The sequence below is a fragment of the Myotis daubentonii genome, chromosome 11 (genome assembly GCF_963259705.1).
Source record: "Myotis daubentonii chromosome 11, mMyoDau2.1, whole genome shotgun sequence".
NCBI classification, from domain to species: Eukaryota; Metazoa; Chordata; class Mammalia; order Chiroptera; family Vespertilionidae; genus Myotis; species Myotis daubentonii.
This window is the reverse complement of record NC_081850.1, coordinates 67,472,623-67,491,739: the sequence shown is the minus strand read 5'-3', so window position 1 is coordinate 67,491,739 and position 19,117 is coordinate 67,472,623. Positions and strand designations below refer to the sequence as shown.

General features: G+C 36.1%; 1 protein-coding gene across 2 annotated transcripts in view; it reads right to left on the bottom strand.

Moving 5' to 3' along the window:
* Positions 1-1,030: 1,030 nt before the first annotated feature.
* MEGF9 (multiple EGF like domains 9) overlaps positions 1,031-19,117 on the bottom strand; it is an 84,761-nt gene continuing 66,674 nt past the window's right edge. The window contains exons 3-6 of one of the 2 annotated variants that reach the window (XM_059657818.1): positions 13,848-13,987; positions 8,338-8,481; positions 7,533-7,802; positions 1,031-5,727 (exon numbers count right to left, since the gene is read on the bottom strand). In XM_059657818.1, the coding sequence (XP_059513801.1) occupies positions 5,276-5,727; positions 7,533-7,802; positions 8,338-8,481; positions 13,848-13,987 (1,006 nt within the window). In that variant the 3' untranslated portion in view covers positions 1,031-5,275. The remainder of the gene's footprint in view (positions 5,728-7,532; positions 7,803-8,337; positions 8,482-13,847; positions 13,988-19,117) is intronic. The other variant, XM_059657819.1, reaches the window with a different exon arrangement.

The window sequence follows — 19,117 nt, the reverse complement described above, 5'->3', positions numbered from 1 at the left end:
TGAATAAACCAGTTGAAGTTTATAAACCTGTCAGCACAAAGAAAGGCCTTAGTTTTTCTTCTTTTTCAAATACTCCCTTGGGTCTCCAAATGGCATCCAAGTAAACACCCCTAAACTATATAAAAATAGAGGATCTCCAAGGGTATTTTAAAATAATAAAAAGATGTACTCTCATTATCAGTTATCTAATAAACACACAGAACATGGTTGTAGCCCTTCAAATTTATCCTAAAAGGAATCCAAAAGGAGCAAGTTTTTTTCCTCTAACATTTCCATGGAAATCCCAATGGATCTGAGGGGACAAGCAAAAGCACAAACAAGCCCTAGCCAGTTTGGCTCAGTGGATAGAGAGTTGGCCTGCGGACTGGAGAGTCCCAGGGTTCGATTCCAGTGAATGGCACATGCCAGGGTGAGGCTCAGTCCCCAGTGGGGGTGTGAAGGAGGCAGCCAATCAATGATTCTGTCTCATCCTTGATGTTTCTCTCTCCCTCTCCCTCTCCCTTCCTCTCTGAAACATATATAATTTTTAAAAAGCACAAACAAGAATATACGTTAACATATGGGTTTTCCCCCTCAGGGTGTGTTGTTTTGGTTTGTTCTAAGAAGGGGAATTTTCTTCAATGTGGCACTTTTTTCCCAAGTGGAAAACATTCTTTTTAAAAATATATACTTTTCTTGATTTCAGAGAGAAAGGGAGAGGGAGAGAGAGATAGAAACATCAAGGATGAGAGAGAATCCTTGATCTGCTGCCTCCTATATGTCCCACACTGGGAATTGAGCCCCAACCCGGGCATGTGCCCTGACCGAGTATCGAACTGTGACCTCCTAGTTCATAGGTCAAAGCTCAACCACTGAGCAACACTCGCCAGATGGAAGCATTCTTTAAAAGGAATTCTTAAAACAAAAAGCATAGTTAACAAGTGAATGGTTTAAGATTTTCATGACATGGTTTGAAAATAAATGATCTGTGACATATATCAAAGGATTTCCAACCACTGACCACATAAAAAAGTAAAACAACAAGTCTACAATAGGTACAAATTATATACATTTATTTTTTAATAATTTTAAATAACACTCTTGTATAAATTCTTTTATATATTCAAATCATACACAAATTTAGAAATGCATCATGAAGCCTAGTACAACATACGTATGAGAACACATTTTTAAAATTTGTGTTAGAATTTTAGTGACATAAATACAAGTTTAATGTTTCAGAAACATTCTCTAATTGCTTGGGCTGAAATTTAATGTATTACAGAGTGCTTGTGCCTAGCATTAAAATTTAACTTTAAATCGTTTAGTTTTTGCATTAACTTAAATCTGGAGCCCTGGGCTCACATTCCAGGGCTGCTGTCGCAGTTACTGCGCGTAGGACAGATTCCCAACTGCTTTTGAAAAAGCATCATTCAGCCACTGACATTTTAATGATCCATAACCCGTAGTCCATTTGATATTTGACTTCTTCAGATGAATCAGCATGTTCTTCCTGCTTTTCCCCTTGGCATAGTCACGGCTCAGGGTTAAAGAGAAAACTTGCATTCATCTTCCATTATTACTCCCCTGCACTTACCAAATTCATTTTAGCTCCCAAACTCCTTACTATCAAGATCATAACAGACCCAAGCTTCTTCATGGATAAAGCCAGAAATGCTTTCCTTACTCTAATAGGTTACATTGGGTTGCTTTTTACTTCTCTAAACTTTTGTCAGAGAGCTTTCCTTGAGATGTGTAAATTCAACTCCTATTCATATACTTCAAAATGTATGAACCAGAGAATGTTCATTACAAGTGGTGTTACGTTCCCCACGTGTCCTACAAAAAAGTATAGGACCAATGTAAATAATCTAATAACCCAATCCCAATTGAGACTGTCAGGAGGAAGTACTGTTGTCAGCAGGAAGTAACTTTCTGCCTCCAAAACAACCAACTCATCTGACCAAAATGAAACCGGGGTCAGTGAGTATTGCTTTAATGGTCAATTTTCTTGGGAATATTGGGCTAGAAAGTAGTCATATAATTTGATGCTTCTATAAATCCTCTTCCCCCCCCAAATCTTCCATTCCATGTCTACTCTTTTATCCTCTCTTAAAATTCAGGTATCCCTAAGAGTAACACATTAAGTCCATAGGACCTTAGTATAAATGAGGTTTAGTTTTTTTGTCATTTTTCTCTATAACTGGAGAAATTCTTAATAAAAGACCTCTGGGAGTTAGAGGATAGAGGTGAGGGTGGGGAGGGAATAAGAAGACAAACATACTTAACAACACTTAGAGCATCTAACTGTCAGAAACGTTTAAGTGCTTGTTAAAATGAATTAATGAAGATAAAAGTATTACTCAATAGCAGTATGTTATTTATCCATTATATTCAACTAGCCTTATTTGAAAATAAACACATTTCTAATCTCTAGACAAAAACTCTTCCAGTACTAGTCTTTCTAAAGGACTGATGGGATCCTCGTGCTGAATGCCATAGTTCATAGGATGGATCATGCCTTTAGAGAAATGAATATTGTGTAATGCATTCCATGATAGTTTTCTAGTCTGATTTTGGTGATAGATCACTTCATGATTGACTTAAATTTTAAAGCAAAATTATTTCCACCAGAAAAAAGAGGGGACATGAAATATTACTTAAAAATGTTTAAGTCCTTCATTTTATTCCATTGGGAAACATTAAAAACATGATCTAGGACTGTTCATAAGTTTAAAGGTAAACATTCTTTGTGATTTGTTTTTGCAATTCCTTCTAAGGTCTGTTTCAAGGAATCTCTACATGACCAGAATCTGGACTGTTTGGCTTTGGTTCATGCCCCAATAAACACTCCTTTCTCTGTTGGGTTAACTTCTGTTTATCAAATGTTTATTTCTTGCCATCATTAATCCCTGGCATTGAGGGGTGGTAATCCGGGGAAAGGCAGGTAGGTATGCCACTTTGCAAAATTTCTTCAAATGTGCAGTGCACAGTCTATACACACATTGTGTGGCAACTGCTTGGGAATGCAGGTTTTCGCTCCCCGTTTGGAAGGATTAATTCACTTTAATGAAGCACAAACAGGTATTTTTATTTTCTTATCACCAATACTAGCTTCAGATAGTAATCTTCCTGTGTTCTTTCCACAAAGTCCTTCATAGGTGTATGCCCTGGATGGCACCTTGTACTTAAAAAATTAGAAACATTCACAGATGGGACTCTTCTTTCCAGCTTTCTCATGTCTGTGGTTAGGCAATTTCTGCATCAGCATGTAGTTGAAAGAATACGTGCTTCAAATTTAGGAGTCCTAATTCCAAGTATAATAGTGTGTAGTCTCGAACAAGACATTTAACCTCATCTGTAAAATGGGGACAGCAATTACTTCCTCAGGGGGCTATTGTGAACAACAAAAGAAACACATATGCAAAGATGCTTTGCAAATGGCAAAGGGCTATAGAAATAACTTATTTTAATGTAATGTAACATAACATAATCTCTACTCTCATGAGCAATGGCCATATAAATATCCAGAGCACCTCAAGTTACCAGAAGTAGATTATCTGCCTTTACATCCTCCAATGCATCATCTCCAAACCCTGAGAACTACTCAGTGGTGTCCTACAGAGGGATGGCCAAATTCCAGGTTTTCCTCTGGGGAAGTTGGCAAAGTTGTCAATTTAGATTTCCTAAGTCTAATAAATCTACTCTTTTTTAACCACTTGGACAATTTTCTGTTCTGCTTAATAAATATCTTCAGTTATCTCCTGCCTGCTTTTTCTGACTTTAATCCACAAACTGCCTATATAACAGATGAGAGCAACAGTGATGGCCTCTGGAAAAAACTGCCCCTAAAAACAAGGACTAACCATATCTACTCAACTACAGTACTACCCTCACCTAGACAAGAAGATAGGCGAACTGTAGCCCTGCAGAGAGATGGTACATTCCTCATGGTATATGAGTGATAGGCTATGTTCAATTGTAGGAGATTTTTTTTTGAGCTGGGGAAGATAAATATAAATATTTCACAGGCATGAAAATGGGACGCCAAGTAATATGATGGCTTTTCTTTTGGAACTTAAATATTTATAATTCCTTTGGAAAACTATATTTTACATTAAAAAGCATTTTAATGAGGCTATGTTCCACATTAATCTATATAAAATATAGAGTGGCTAATGTCTAATTAGGTGAGTAGCTTGGAGAGTACAGCCTGTGTTCCAGCTAACAATCACTGACTTCAAAATCTATTGCTTGAATCTGTAAGTCAAAGAACACATAATTCTATGTTTAGAATGAGAAAGGGAAAGAAAGATTAGAAACATTCAACCTTTTAAAAATTTCAACGATGTCCAAAGAGGGAATAAGAATGACTGATGCTCACCAGAGTCCCAGCTCTAGCAATATTGCCATCTATTTTACATTATTTTAACCAATCCCCATATTTTCTTTTTACAACGCCATTAACTGCTGTACAAATACATTCTAGATGATAAAATATGACATGATTTTTTTACAAATAGATACAAATACAATGTTGACCAGATATGCTACATTAAATATATACACCTTATTTCTCTAGAGGCAGGAATATTCCTTATTTTTAGATAATTCATCATTTACACTGAGACCCTAAGGAGGACTATTAGCTTCCTGCTTCCAGATATTGCCTTCCTCTCTGTACCATTAGAAGCTTATCTTGTGCCTTAATCCTATCATTGAGCAAGAATTCTGGAAGGAAAAATGGAACCCTTCTAAAGACCTTGTTGGGACTTTTCTGCTCCTATTTTAGAAACAATCAAGATTGTGTATTGTGATACAGCCCAGACATTAGCTTTTCCTCAATGATGTCTTTCAGTACAGTAAGTGAATATTGTCCCTGAACCTCCTTTTAAAAAAAAGTGTTTCAGGAATGGAGATGAAGTCTTCCAGTAGTCCTCTCCCCCTCCACATCCATCATCCTGTTTCCGCTGGTTGAGTGAACACTCCCGAAGAGTCTATCTGGAGGTCAATGCAATTAGGGCTGCACTATGGGGTTCAGCCTTTCTATACTCCCATGTGGTTTGTACAAAAATATACTTTACTTCAAGTCCTTATTGACAGTGACTGCTTTAAATCTTCATGGTAAACTAAAAGTAATAGGCTAAGTGCATTATGAATTTGTACCTGAAGACTTCGATGCACTATATGCCTTTGCTTTCTCAGCAAACTCTACCTAGGCTTTGTCATGCCCAGGGGCTGATGCTGTCTTAGTGAGCACTGTGGTCTAACAATTCAGGAGAACAGGTCTAGCTCCTTAGGCTTTGTAATTATGCATGGATGTTGTCAGAGTCAGTTGCCCATTGGGAGCCACTTCATTGCCATCATCTTCCAACAATCCTGACACGTCTGCATTGGGAATGCTGTCATGGTAGCTGCTGAAACTGATATTGTCTTCTTTCAGCTCGATGGTCCAAAAGGGGGCATTGAGTTTCCGGTTTTGGTACTCCCGGTACATATATACAGCCCCCACAAATCCCATCAGCAGCACCACCACAATGATGATGACAGTCAAAATGATGATGTTAAATTGGGTCCATGAAACATCAGCTAAAGCTGACGTGCTGTTTTCAGCAGAGCTTACTGAAAAGATAGTTTGCAAGGTGGTGGGGGTAAATGTACTATTTATAACAGGGGTGGGCACTGATGTGGTCAAAGAGGCATTGGAAACCAAAATGGTAGAACCTTCAGGTGTTGGAACAATAACTTCTGAAAATAAAAACAGAGAATGAAATGTAAAAGACAAAATTATCTAGTTTTAAGAAACAATAAAAGAAATACATGGGAGTGGAAGTTGATATGGCATGTTGACATGATAGTCTTCTTTAAGGTCATGCAAGTTAAAAATAACTTTTAGAGAAATATAGTGAAAAGAATCAAGATTTAGAAAGCTTTATTATTATATGCATGGCTAATATTTAAAATGTATAATATCTATAGTAAAATATTTGGGGAAATTCTAATGTTGGAATTTTCCATCTTTCTTTACTCTTGGATAGATTCATACAAATTCCTACAAAGACAGTAAATATGTCACTACTGAGTTCTAAATCACTTGGTTAAAAGTGACAGGGATAGATGACAATCATTTGAACTACAATAAGTTCAGCATGTCTGATGGCATTTCATAAGGGCAAACTTCTGTTCAAAGCAGACAAAAATGAAATGGGGAGGGGGGGACTGTATTTCTAGTTACTTCTGAATAACACAATTTAAATGCCCAAAGTTAATGTCAGTCAAGAGAAAAAAGAAACTTCCTTTAATTTCATGTGTAGTAATTCTTTCTTGTGTAGATTTTAGCTATTTTATAATTAACATACTACACTTTATACTTCTAATGCAGCATAGCTCAGTGGAAATACCAAAGGCTCTAGAATTAAGTAGAAGTTTGTGGTTATAGGTAAGTCAGTTAATCTTTTTAAAACTGAGATTCCTTATCTATAAATGGAAATAATAATATCTACTTGGCAAAGTTATTGGGTAAGATTAAATGAGATAACATACTATATAACATTGTTATTTTTTAATGTTTACAGTGCTTGGCACATAGTAGTCATTCAACAAAATAATTACTTTTATCTTTATAATTCATCACCATAATCATCCACATCAATTTATCCTAAAAAGAGGCATGTTTTACATTATTTAATAACTAATAATCACCACAGTCCTGACAGCTAACTGTAGACAAGGTATGCCTCCAAGTGGGAAAGAGAAATGAGTGACAGGATCTCCAGGCTAGTGCTGAGGTTCAATCTGAGTTTCATAGCCTGGATCACAAGAGGATAAGGATATCAAGAAAATGGCAGAAGGGCAACCCTTGCCACAGGCTAAGTGTCCATCAGCCCAATATTCAACATCTGTCAGAATATCAAAGGGTAGTTTGTAGAAGAACATGGTCTAATCTCTCTGTGACCTAGTAAAGCCTAAATATTCTTAACTCATCCTGAATTTCTAATCATTAATTTGTATCAAAACCTTCCTGAACCTCCCTATAAGAAACATTTTGCCATTTGAGTAACCTTTTCTTTTAAAAATCAAAAGGAATATTATTACTATTTCCTCCATTACACATGGGAAAACTTAGGCCCAAAGTTAGGATAGATGCTAAAACAAACTCATTTTTCTCAGCTGGAACTTCTAACTAGATTAGCGGTCCCTATTTAAAAAGACCTTTGTTGATTATTGGAGGTGATGAGAATACAGGAAGTAAAGGATAAAAAAAAAATGATAGGACTTTTAAATTATTAACATAAAAATAAAAGTAGATGAATAGAAAATGTGAAAACACTGCAATGACTTGGTCTTGGTCCTCAAATTTCTGGAGTTGATTTTGGAGTATCAGGAGAGCAGCAGGAATAGAAGGAATTCTCTTTAGGCAAATATCTATCAAAATCTATTTCCAGAAAACTCCTCTTGTGGGATTAGAAGGTTTTATAAAGCAAAAGGTAGCTGTCCTGAAATTTTCAATGCTAGGCTTAGATATTAAATTTACAACCTTAGGTGAAGTTTACCTTTCTTGATGCAATTTTCTTCCAGGTCTCGAACATAACCTTCTAGGCAGTTCTCACACAAAAACCCAGTGGTGTTATGGAGGCAGTTGATGCACTCTCCACTCTCGGGCTTGCAAATCTTTGGAGTTTTAATTGGGTCCACGTGGCCATGACATTGGCACTTCATACAGATGCTGTCATAATTGTAATAGCCATTTTCACATTTATTGCAGTTCTGGCCTGTGTAACCCTCTTTACACTGGACACATTTAGGTTCCAATTCACCCAATTCTAAAACAGAGAAAACACCAAAATAATTTAGTCCAGTCTCAAGCTCCAATTGAAAATGCAAAACAATTACTAGTTCTCAAAATGGGTTATAAGCTTTCCCTACTACCTCCTCTCAAACTTAAGAGACACATGGAATCAAACTAAAAATCTACACAATTATTTATTAATTGTCCAATTTATTGTGAGAATGATGGGGCCACAGAAAACCTATTCAGTAGAGAACAAAAGAAATATGCTTACATAAGAAATCTAAATAATTACAGTGAATAGGCACTCAATTTTTTATTCTTTCCTCTTTAGTCATGACAGATTAAATAAAATATGCTTTTAACAAAAATTTCCTCATTCCTCTCTCAAGTCTCATTTCACATATGTATTTGGATTTAACTGCAAATTCCTTGAAAGGAAATTTTTGCTGTTTTTATAACTCCCTTTCACCTGCAGCACCCAGCACTTTATGAACACATTTTATACCTATTGATAACTGATTCACTCCTTTTGCTTCTAAAAATAAAGATTTAGAGAAAGGCCTTACTTATGATACAACTGCCTGTAGATGTCACTGCTGAACAAGGGCAGCGAAAACATTCTTTAGTGGCATTGGGACTCTGGTAAAATCCTTCTTTGCATTCTTCACAGTGGTCCCCTTTGCTATTTCCCCGGCAGTTTAAACAAGCACCTAAAAGAAGTAAATTATTTTAAGAAGTTAAAGATTTACTCTGATAGCACAGTAACTTTATATAAATCATACCTGCAACCAAAATATCTTAAGAGATAACAAGAAAAAGTTATCCAATAGAGATTGGACAGAGTTCAGTTTCTACCCCGTCTTACTTCTACATTGGCCAGGTCTGCAAGTTTGCTGCCCCCTACCAGATTGTAAACTCTTTAGGGAAAGGTGATGAGAGTTGCAATAAGCCCTTGTTGATTGATTGCCTACATCAGGGGTCCTCAAACTTTTTAAATAGGGGGCCAGTTCACGGTCCCTCAGACCGTTGGAGGGCAGGACTATAGTTTTAAAAAAAACTATGAACAAATTCCTATGCACACTGCACATATCTTATTTTGAAGTAAAAAAACAAAACAGGAACAAATACAATATTTGTATTTGCATGTGGCCCGTGGGCCATAGTTTGAGGACCCCTACTGAAAGTAGGCTAGCTATTTATAAAGAAAAAATAAAAACAATCTAAAAATCATTGAAAGAAAATAGATAAAACTATACTATTTGAATCACTGGGATACTGAATTAAATAAGTGAACTAAACCTATATGTTATAAAGATGAATAAATCTTAAAAATAATGTCGATTGAAAAAAGCAAATTGCAGAATGATATATAGGGAAGGAGAGTACTTACTTTTTTTGTTTAAGTGTTTTTATTGCTTTCAGAGAGAGGAAGGGAGAAGGAAAGAGAGACAGAAACATCAATGATAAGAATCATCGATCAGCTGCCTCCTGCATGCCCCCCACCGGGGATGTAGCCCAAAACCAGGGCATGTGCCCTGACCAGGAATTGAACCGTGACCTCCTGGTTCATGGGTCGATGTTCAACCACTGACTGAGCCATGCCAGCTGGGCTGAACTTCTTCAACTTTGATTATTTTTATTGTTATTGTCATTAGGAGAGATGGTTCCTTTCTCACTAAACTCAGAGACAAAATTTTGAAAACATACATTGCCACATGCAAAAAGACTTTTCCTCAATTATTTCACCATTTCATAGTTTATATATAAACCTGTCAAAAATATAGCAAGTACTGATCATGTCTACAGGCAGAAGGCAAACTTTAACCTGTCAAACAGAAAGAAGGTCAAGCTCATATGAACAAGAAAGAGAGTACCAAGAGATAAGGTCAAAGAGAAAGGCAGGGGCCCCTGTTAAGTCACGGAGCAGCAGGTCAGCGAGGGGGCCAAGGGCTGAGTGGGTTCTTGGGGCTCCCAGAGGCCTCCTCTAGCATCTACGTCCATACACCCCGAAAGCTCCCGATCTTGTCTGATCTCGGAAGCTAAGCAGGTTCGGGCGTGGACTTGGATGGGAGACCGCCTGGGAATCCCGGGTGCTGTATGCTTTGTGTGTGTGTGTGTGTGTGTGTGTGTGCCCCAATCCTCCCTTTGTCGGTGTGAGGGGGGGGGGCGGGGGGAGACCTCTCCCAGGGGCTACTCTGGGAACTAACCCCATCCCAAATCAGGGAATGGTATCTCCCACCTTACAGACAGCACCCCTGGATTGGAGGGGGTGCGTCTGTTACATGTTTGAATTTTATTCCAAGAGGCCTTAAGCATGGGAGTGATATTATCTGGTTGTTAGGTGGAGACTGGACTGTGGTAGGGTGAGGGTTAGGGGATGAGAGAACAAAAGAGGAGGCAGAGATCAGATGAGTGTCAAAGTAGTTCAGAGAGAGGACAGTGGCTTACACAAGGATGACAGCAGTGATCATGAACAGTGGTCAGACTCTGGGTGTTAATGTTGAATGTCAAGCAAAGAGAACTTGCTGATGGATTGGATATTTGCAATAGGAAAAGAAAGAAATAAAATATAACTCCTAGGCTTTTGGACTCAGCAACTGGGTGAATGGTGCCAGTCACCAAAATCAAGAACACTAAGAGTAAAGCAGATTGACTTATAGGGTAAAATAGAGATTTTTTTGGATGTGTTAGGATTATGGTGCCAATTAAAGCCTTCAAGTAGAAATGTCAAAAGTATTGTTAGATCTTTGAGTGTGAAGATCAAGAAAGAAATGTAAATCTGGTCATCAGCACATGTGTAGATGACATTTAAATTAAATCCAGGGGGCTGAATGAGATCGTTTAGAGAGCATATAAATGGAAAAGATAAGAATGCCAAGGGCTGAGCTCTGAGGCACTCCAGTGCTTACAGCGGAACAGAGCCAACTGCGATGGGGAAAAAGAGCCCGAAAAGTGTGATATCCTAAAGTGAAGAAAGTCATTGAGGAGTGAAGGAGTGTTCAACTCAGTCAAGCTGCCATGGAACACTATGAATACATGAAGGAGCTGAATTCTTAAAAAGTACATAATATGAACAGAAAGTTCTAGTTTAAAAAATGGTCCCCCCACCTCCATTTTAAGGAAAACATGTGCTCAATAAAGAAAATCTAGAAAAATATAGTAGAATAGAAAGACAAAATAATTACCCAAAGAACTGTGTCAGTAAGATTTTGAAAGGTTACTTGACATCTCCATATACAGAGGTTTGGATTTTGCTTTTTAAATAATCTAAACGTATCCCACATGTCATTTTTATACCCTGCTTCTTTCACTCTCATGTTGTTATATATCATTCTTTAAAACATTTTAATGACAACATAATAACAGTTTCCATTTATTGATTGCTTATAATGAGCCAGGCACTGCATTAAGAGTTTTATAAGTATACTAGAGGCCTGATGCATGGAATTCATGCAAGTGACTCTGCTCTTGCAGCCCCGGCTGCCTTGGCCGGCCCTCGTAGCCTTGGCTTTGTCCAGAAGGCCGTCTGGACAGTTGTTTGCTGTTTGGTCTAATTAGCATATTAGCTCTTTATTATATAGGATTGCATTGAATCTTCACAACCCATGAAGCAATTACTGTCATTATCCCAAATTTCTAGATTAAAAAAAAAAAAAAAAAAAAAACAGGCTAAGAAACTTGCACAGGTAGATTTCACTTTCTGTGCTCTTAACCATGTATTGCCTAGATAACATAATTTGCTTCATTCCCTGTTAGAAATAGGATGGTCTAATTTTTTAGCATTATAACTACCACTTTGATGAACATCGTTGAACATAAAATTTTTTATGAATTTAGAATTATTTTCTTAGAATAGATTCCTAGAAACAGAACTACTGAATCAAGAAAGAATTTTAAGACTTTTGATACACATTGTCAAACTGCTTTCCAAATTTCCCCCCAATATACCTTATCACAAAAAGGTTACTTTAAAGTCTACTTCAATATAAAATACAAGGTATAGAGAAAGACTAGAGTGAGGAAAAATAAAGACTATGAAAACATCATAAGTGGCCACCAGAGGGCAACCATAACACAGCACTCCGGGGGAAAAAAAAATCGCATTTTAGACGAAAGACTAATTTTATATTAAGCTTACAGTTTTAAATCAAGTATTGGCGATGCTTCACATTGGATTCCATTTGTATTATATTTCAAAACAGAGAAATCATTTATTTCTATTATTACTAACTGCTTTTAGAAATCATAACCATGAAAAGGATTTCTTTGGCCTTAAATTATCTCCAGAGCAAGGACAGGTTGGAATTTACTTAACATTAAAGACAGCTAGCTTATTGCTGCAAGGAAAATAATTAGTTACAACCAGCAATGTGGACTGTTTTCTGGTCCCGCAAAAGGTCTAGGGAGCAATTTAAATCAACTCAGGGCCGAAACCGGTTTGGCTCAGTGGATAGAGCGTCAGCCTGTGGACTGAAGGGTCCCAGGTTCGATTCCAGTCAGGGGCATATACCTGGGTTGCGGGCACATCCCCAGTGGGAGATGTGCAGGAGGCAGCTGATCAATTTTTCTCTCTCATCAATGTTTCTAACTCTCTATCTCTCTCCCTTCCTCTCTGTAAAAAAAACCCCAATAAAATACATTAAAAAAATAAATAAATAATAAAAATAAATCAACTCAATATGATAAAGCATTTCTGCCATTACCCAGGATTGGAACTCATGTATTATATGTATTTCCATTTACTTGTTCATTTATTTTTAAAAAATGTTAGTACTTACTATGTGCCAAGTTACATGCTAAAGATAGTGTACAATGGTGAACAAAACTGATGTGGAACTTACAATGTAGTGACTAAGCCTTATGTGACTCATAATCACAAATAAATATATAATTATGAACTGTGATAAGTGCCATCAAAAAATACAAGTGTGTATAAATGGGAATTGTCATTTATCCTGGAGCATCAGGAACTGCTTTCTAATGCAGTAACCTTTAACCAAAGGCCTGAAGGCAGGATATGATTTATTAAGGTAAAGGGTCCAGGGTTGGGGATAGAGGTGTATTAGAAAGGCCATTCTAAGCATCCTGAATTTTTGTTGGGGAAAAGAAGATTTCAAAATTAAAGACCAGAAATATTCATTGTCTTTAGTTTTTTAATACTTTAAGTTTGCCTAAATGTGGTTTTCTTGTTCTTATACTGCCTAGGAGCCTGGCCAGCGTGGCTCAGTGGTTGAGCATCGACCCATGAACTATGAGGTCATAGTTCGATTCCCAATCCAATAGAAATTGAGATGGATTGAGGATGATTCACAATCTCAGTATGAGTCAGTTCACCAATGGTTCATCACAATTCTTGGTCGTGGCCCTCTAAGACTTTTAATTGAGAACCTAACAGGCCTGAGTCTTCTCTACCCTAAAAGACTGCAACAGATACAGCACTTCCCATCAGGTCCTACTCGCACCTTCAAAATCTGACAATGTCTTGAGAGAGAGACGGCTGTATGTTGTAGCCAGTCCTCTTTAAAGAGATTTTTGTCTCCTAAGCACTATAAGACTGAGATGTCTTTCTACCTTTTCGGCTAGCCTTCTATCTCCTACACAGTCAGCTAAGGTCCTAAGAGAAAAATGGCCTTGTGTTTAGAGCTCCTCTAGTTTCCAATCCAACACACAAGCCCCAAATGACTGCCAAAATCTCTTCTTGTGTCTCTTTCCTCAAAAAGCATTCCTTTGCTTGGGCTAACCTCTGTTCCTTAGCCTTTGCCCAGAATCAGCAAATGTCCCCTAGAAAGGAAATGGCTATGATCATCAGCTCATGTAGAAAGAGTTCTACACTTTCTGGAATTTTAGTTCATATCATCCTCTTTGTTTCCACAGCTCTCCAACCAATAAGATTTTTGAAATTTATTTGTATGTTTTTTTCAAGTTTTTGTTGCAGGAGTTTGGCTTGCTATACATCCCACTTAAAGGAGAAAGACCCTTACAAACTATTTAGAAAGAATCAACCTATACATGAAGGACCTCAAAATAAAAATAACAATGGACTGATTTTAAAAAAAGATACGGAAAGAGTGTGTACCTGTGAGGGCATCACAACTGGTAGATCGATTATTGCATTGGCAGGGCAAGCAGCCACTCCTACTAAAGCCATAATATCCATCTTGGCATCGATCACATGCAGAGCCGGTGACACCCACTTTACACTGGCATTTCCCAGAACTGCAAATAAAAGCAAAGACAATAAGCAAAGTAAATCAGTTTAAAATTGTGTTGCTAACATCCCATCATACGAGGATCTTAATGTAGAAATTATTTCAACTAGAAGTATTGGCCTTGTGTTTAGGGCTCTTCTAAATAGTATGACTTTTGGCTGTACCCCACATATTTTTCCATAAATATTCTATTAATGTAGTACTAATACTAATAATTTGTGACAACTTAATCCTCTACATTTAGGAAGTTTAAAATAAATGATAAAGGAGCCATGGAGAATATAAGTCCCAGAGGTTAGAAATCGTTGTTCATTAAGTACTGGGGCATAGAACTGATACCACTGCTACATCTCATTCCTAAATCATTCCACAGTTCCACCAGCATCCACACTGCCCAATCTGGAGATGAAAAGAAAAACTACCTAGCCTTCACCCAACCCTAGCTTCTGGATGAAGAATATGAAGACCAGGATCTTAATGAAAGTATCAACTAATATCCATTTAGATGCTGGAAACTTGATATAATTTTCTACTTTAGGTACAGGCTATATATTAAAATATTTCTGGTAATTTAACTGGAATTCACAGTTATGTAAAATGACTATATGGTGACATCTATCACTTTCTGGATTAAATCCATATAAAAATTATAGATGATCAAACCCAAAGGTCTAAAAATCTAAAGAAAAATAGTTTATTTAGTATCCCAACTCTTCCCATTAATCTATTTACTTTTTCTTAGATGATCATTACATTAATATCACCTCTTTCCAATCAGTGAAACTTAAACCTCTGTTGTCATTTTCAAGTCCTCTCTACCTCATGTTCTTATAATCACTCACTCAAATCCAATATTTCACTAATTTATGTCAAATTTTCTTTCAAAATATCTCTTGGTATTGTTATTTCCTCTACAAACATTTCTCTTAGAATGTCTTTCCTTCTCCACCTCTCAAAAATTTCCTATCAGGCTCATCTTTTTCTATGCAACTTTTCTCCAAAGAGATCTTTTGGCTTCCTGACTTCACATTCTCTGCACCATAAATTTTAACCTTAACTATGGTCTGTTCTATATTCATATATATATTCATATATATATATTCATATATATATATACATATATATATATATATGAAGCAAGACATATATATATATCTTGCTTCTCTAATTACATTGTTAAAGACCTGAGGCAAAGACTGTATCATGCAGGGGTTTTTTATTATCCTCAAGACATAGCACAAGCCTATGGATAGTGTACTATAACTATTTTCATTTCATACATCTTACTTGGTAAGTTTGCTGAGTCCAGGGACTGTACTTAGCCATCTTAATATCCTCAGAGTCTAGTACAGTACCTAGTTTGTTGTAGGCACCTAATATATACTTGACAAATAAATGGACAAGAAATACACAAACTGAATTTTAGAGCTTAAATACTGGAAGGGAAAAAGGTGATGGGCTACAGTAGTTACCTTTCAGAACAGCTAAGATTCTTCCCTTTTTTCCAACAGTATAACCCTTCTTTATGTGATCATTCTGTATCTCAAATTTTCAGGCTGCATCTGAGTAGATTTTGGCACCAGTGATATTGAATGGGAGACAATCCAAGGTAGAACTGCTTCTCAATATAATTTTTTTTAGAAATTCAGCTCCTAATAATGAGTCCCATGGTGTTGTTAGTTTTAGTTCAGGAGCCCAAGCTCAGATTGTTAGTACTTACACATATCATCAGTTAAAGTTATCCCCTACTATTTTCCATATTCCTATTTCTGTAGTAAAAACAGAAGTTCTAAATTTGAGAGTTATTGGAACTTTGGGTTAAACTTTGCAGAATGGAAGTAAAGCAACTTTCAACTCTGTGAATTCTACTTGTAGCATACAAACCTAAGAATTATCGTTTTATGTGAGATAATATATAAATAAATAGAAGCCTGGCTTCCAAAATCAGATCTACATGGAATGTTTTTAGGGTTTTCCTCAAACAAAACCAGTCCAGAAGGGAAAGAAAGCCAGGCTTCTATTTATAACAGATCTTAAAGTCTTGTATCCTGAGAAGTATCCTATCAACATCTTTCTATCTTAAAGCTGCCTAGTATATTGGATTGGTTATTCAATTTCTTGACTAACAAATAATTTACAGAAAATGTAAAATGGAAGCATCTGAAAGCAGGCGTGATGATTATGATGATGATAAAAACAATGCGCCATCGTTCACTGAGGGACTATGTCAATTATATATTCTCTCTAATCCTCAAAATAACTCTACTGGGTGAAGGTCATAATCCTCATCTTACTATTGAGGAAATGCAGACAATTTAAAATTATTGTCCACACCTAGAAATTATTTATACAAAGACAGATTACCCCCCTATACCATGCTACTTATCCTTCCCTAAGTTTGACTCTAAATTTCTACAAGAAATTTGCCTGCCAAGCAACTTGACACCCCTTGAGTATCAAGCTTCATTATGTAGATTCCAAGCACCACAATTCACCATTTATTTAAGTTCTAATCCCAGTGAGCTGTTTCTACCTTACCCAGGATAAACCTCCATCTCTTTTCTCACTGCCAGTAAATTTTAGGACTTCCTAAACAAAAGCTAAGAGGTCTTAATGCTTGAAGAGAAACTGCCTAGCAAAGTCCAAGGTTCTCAGAAGATAAATCCCAAAAATTGTGATGCTTAGTTAAAGCTTAATTAAAATTTGTACTGATCATAGTATAGAAGATGAGCATTGTTTTTAAAATGCTATAGAAATTGATTATTAACAACCATGTCTCTTAAGTAACTTTGCAAAAAATTTAAAGAGAAAAGAAACACCCCCCACATATATGTGTGTGTGTGTGTATATAGATATAAATATAGATACAGTCTCATACAAAACTATCCCAAGTTACTTAAAGATCTAGTAACATAAATGTGTGTTCATCAAAATGAACTTCAGGAATATCTTATGACTCAACAAGAAGCAACCAGTCAACTTAGGTCTTGCTATATTGTCAGAAAATTATAAAGGATATAATGTACCTTTCAGAGAATGGCTCACAACAGTTCACTAGTTCACTAGCCAAATTCCAAAGCTTTTAAAACATTAACCAAAATAGGCTTGCTTCTCATTTCTCTACAGACATTAGATTATTCAATATATAGAAGAATAGTTATTTTTAATGACAGTGTTTGCCCAATCCACCACCTATAAGAAAAAGGTATAATCTTAGAATACCTAATAATATATTAATAATTAATTAATATTATTGCTAATTAATAATATATTACTATTATAAGGTACAGCCAGTGTTCTCAAAGCAGATGCTATTCTTTTAAGTGGATTTCCCTTTTGTAGTTCTGCTCTGGGCACTCGGAAGACTAATTTAAGCAGGCATCTTTCTCCCTGTAGTATATGCTCCTTAGCTGATGATTTTTTTAAAAATCCATGAATGGCTTTAAGAATCTTGATAAAACAGTTAAATAGTCTAGACACTATGCTTCACTTTTCTTGAGTAGATTTCAGAACAACAGGAAAGGAGATGCTTTTTTCTCTCTTTTTAAAAACATATACAGAATGGAGTGGGGAAGTTTAATTGTGAGGCTGCTCTAGTAGGCTTTTCCACCATGCTACTCATGGCCCATGGCCAAGCTCTGCATGTATAAGAATTAAATCACTCAGCAAATATAAAGCTTCGCCTGTGTGACTTCTTTTATAGAATAAAGCCTTTACAACACCCCCTTTCATGGTATCCCTCTGTTAAAAACTGCTGAATGCTTTTTGAAGCAAAGGTCAATGGTATAAATGCAAAGAAGAAAAAAAAGTGGGTCTGTTAACAAACCACTTATGCTTATCCATAGGTTTGAAATGAAAGAACCAAAAACTCACGTATTCATACCTAGAGAATAAGAGCAAACTGGAGTTTGAATAGAAGTCAGAAATCTATACTACTGAAATAAACTAACAAAGAATTTAAGATAGAATTGCTCATCTGATGTCACTCTTTATAGATATGAGTTAGCTGCTAGTAAAGTATAACATGGTATAGAGAATGATATCAGAAAAAAATAATATATAATTAATTATAAAGTAAACACAAGCATTGTGGAACTAAGCTGCACTAAGTATAACTACAAATATACTACACATATCTTACATTATCCCAAATGGAATTCTCAGATTTTCTTATGGTGTAAGTGCTTAGAGACTTTATCACAGTGATAGGTATGAGCAACTATTATTTAAGGTTTGAACACTTAAAAATTATTTCTTAATATGTAAACAAGTAATGTTTTCTGAAGTGAAATGCTTAATATTTCAAAAGGAAATTCAATGTGTATCATCTCAAGATAGGGTACATATTTATATCATACAAGCATTAACCAAAATGTCTTTTTAAAGATTTTGTTTTGTTTAAGATGAATGGGTGGAGAATCTTCAGAATTTCCATTGTTTTATCATCACACTGGCTAGGGTGGGAAGGGTGGGACACAGGAAGGGAGGTATCAGGGTCTATGGAAAATTCATAGCCTAAGGAGATAGGGAGAGCAAATTCCAGTTCTGCTAGTAACTAGCTGGGATCAAGTATTTATTCCATCTTGGACTCAGCATTCTCATTTGTAAAATGAAGGCAATTATACCAAACTCTGTATGATTATTGTGAGAATTAAAGATTGCATATTACATATGTCTGGCACATAATCAGTACTCAAAAATGAAAGGAATATGAGGATAATAACAATGTCCTAGAGCTTGAATTTTTTTCCTGAGAATTGTAAGGAGAATGGGTTAGGTCAGGATCTCTAGTAGGCAAGATAGACAGACTAAGTTATTTACTTTTCAAATTCTGTTAACACAAACTTAGAAAAATTGAAAGAATTTATATGGTAATTACTAGATTGAAGCCAATGTGGGTAGGAAAAGAAAGCATATTATTGAACACATGGTAGAAAAAGTTTTGGGGAAGAGAATTAAAAATTGAGAAGGGCAAGGATCAGCAACTCCTACATTAGGCAGGACCAAAGCCAGGGAGACCTGATGTGCTTTTGTGCCAACTAGCTAAATGATTCAACTTTTTTTTTAAATTGTCATATGTTTTGGCATGTTTTGTTATTAAAAAAAAAAAAACATTGTCTATTTTCTTCCTAATATT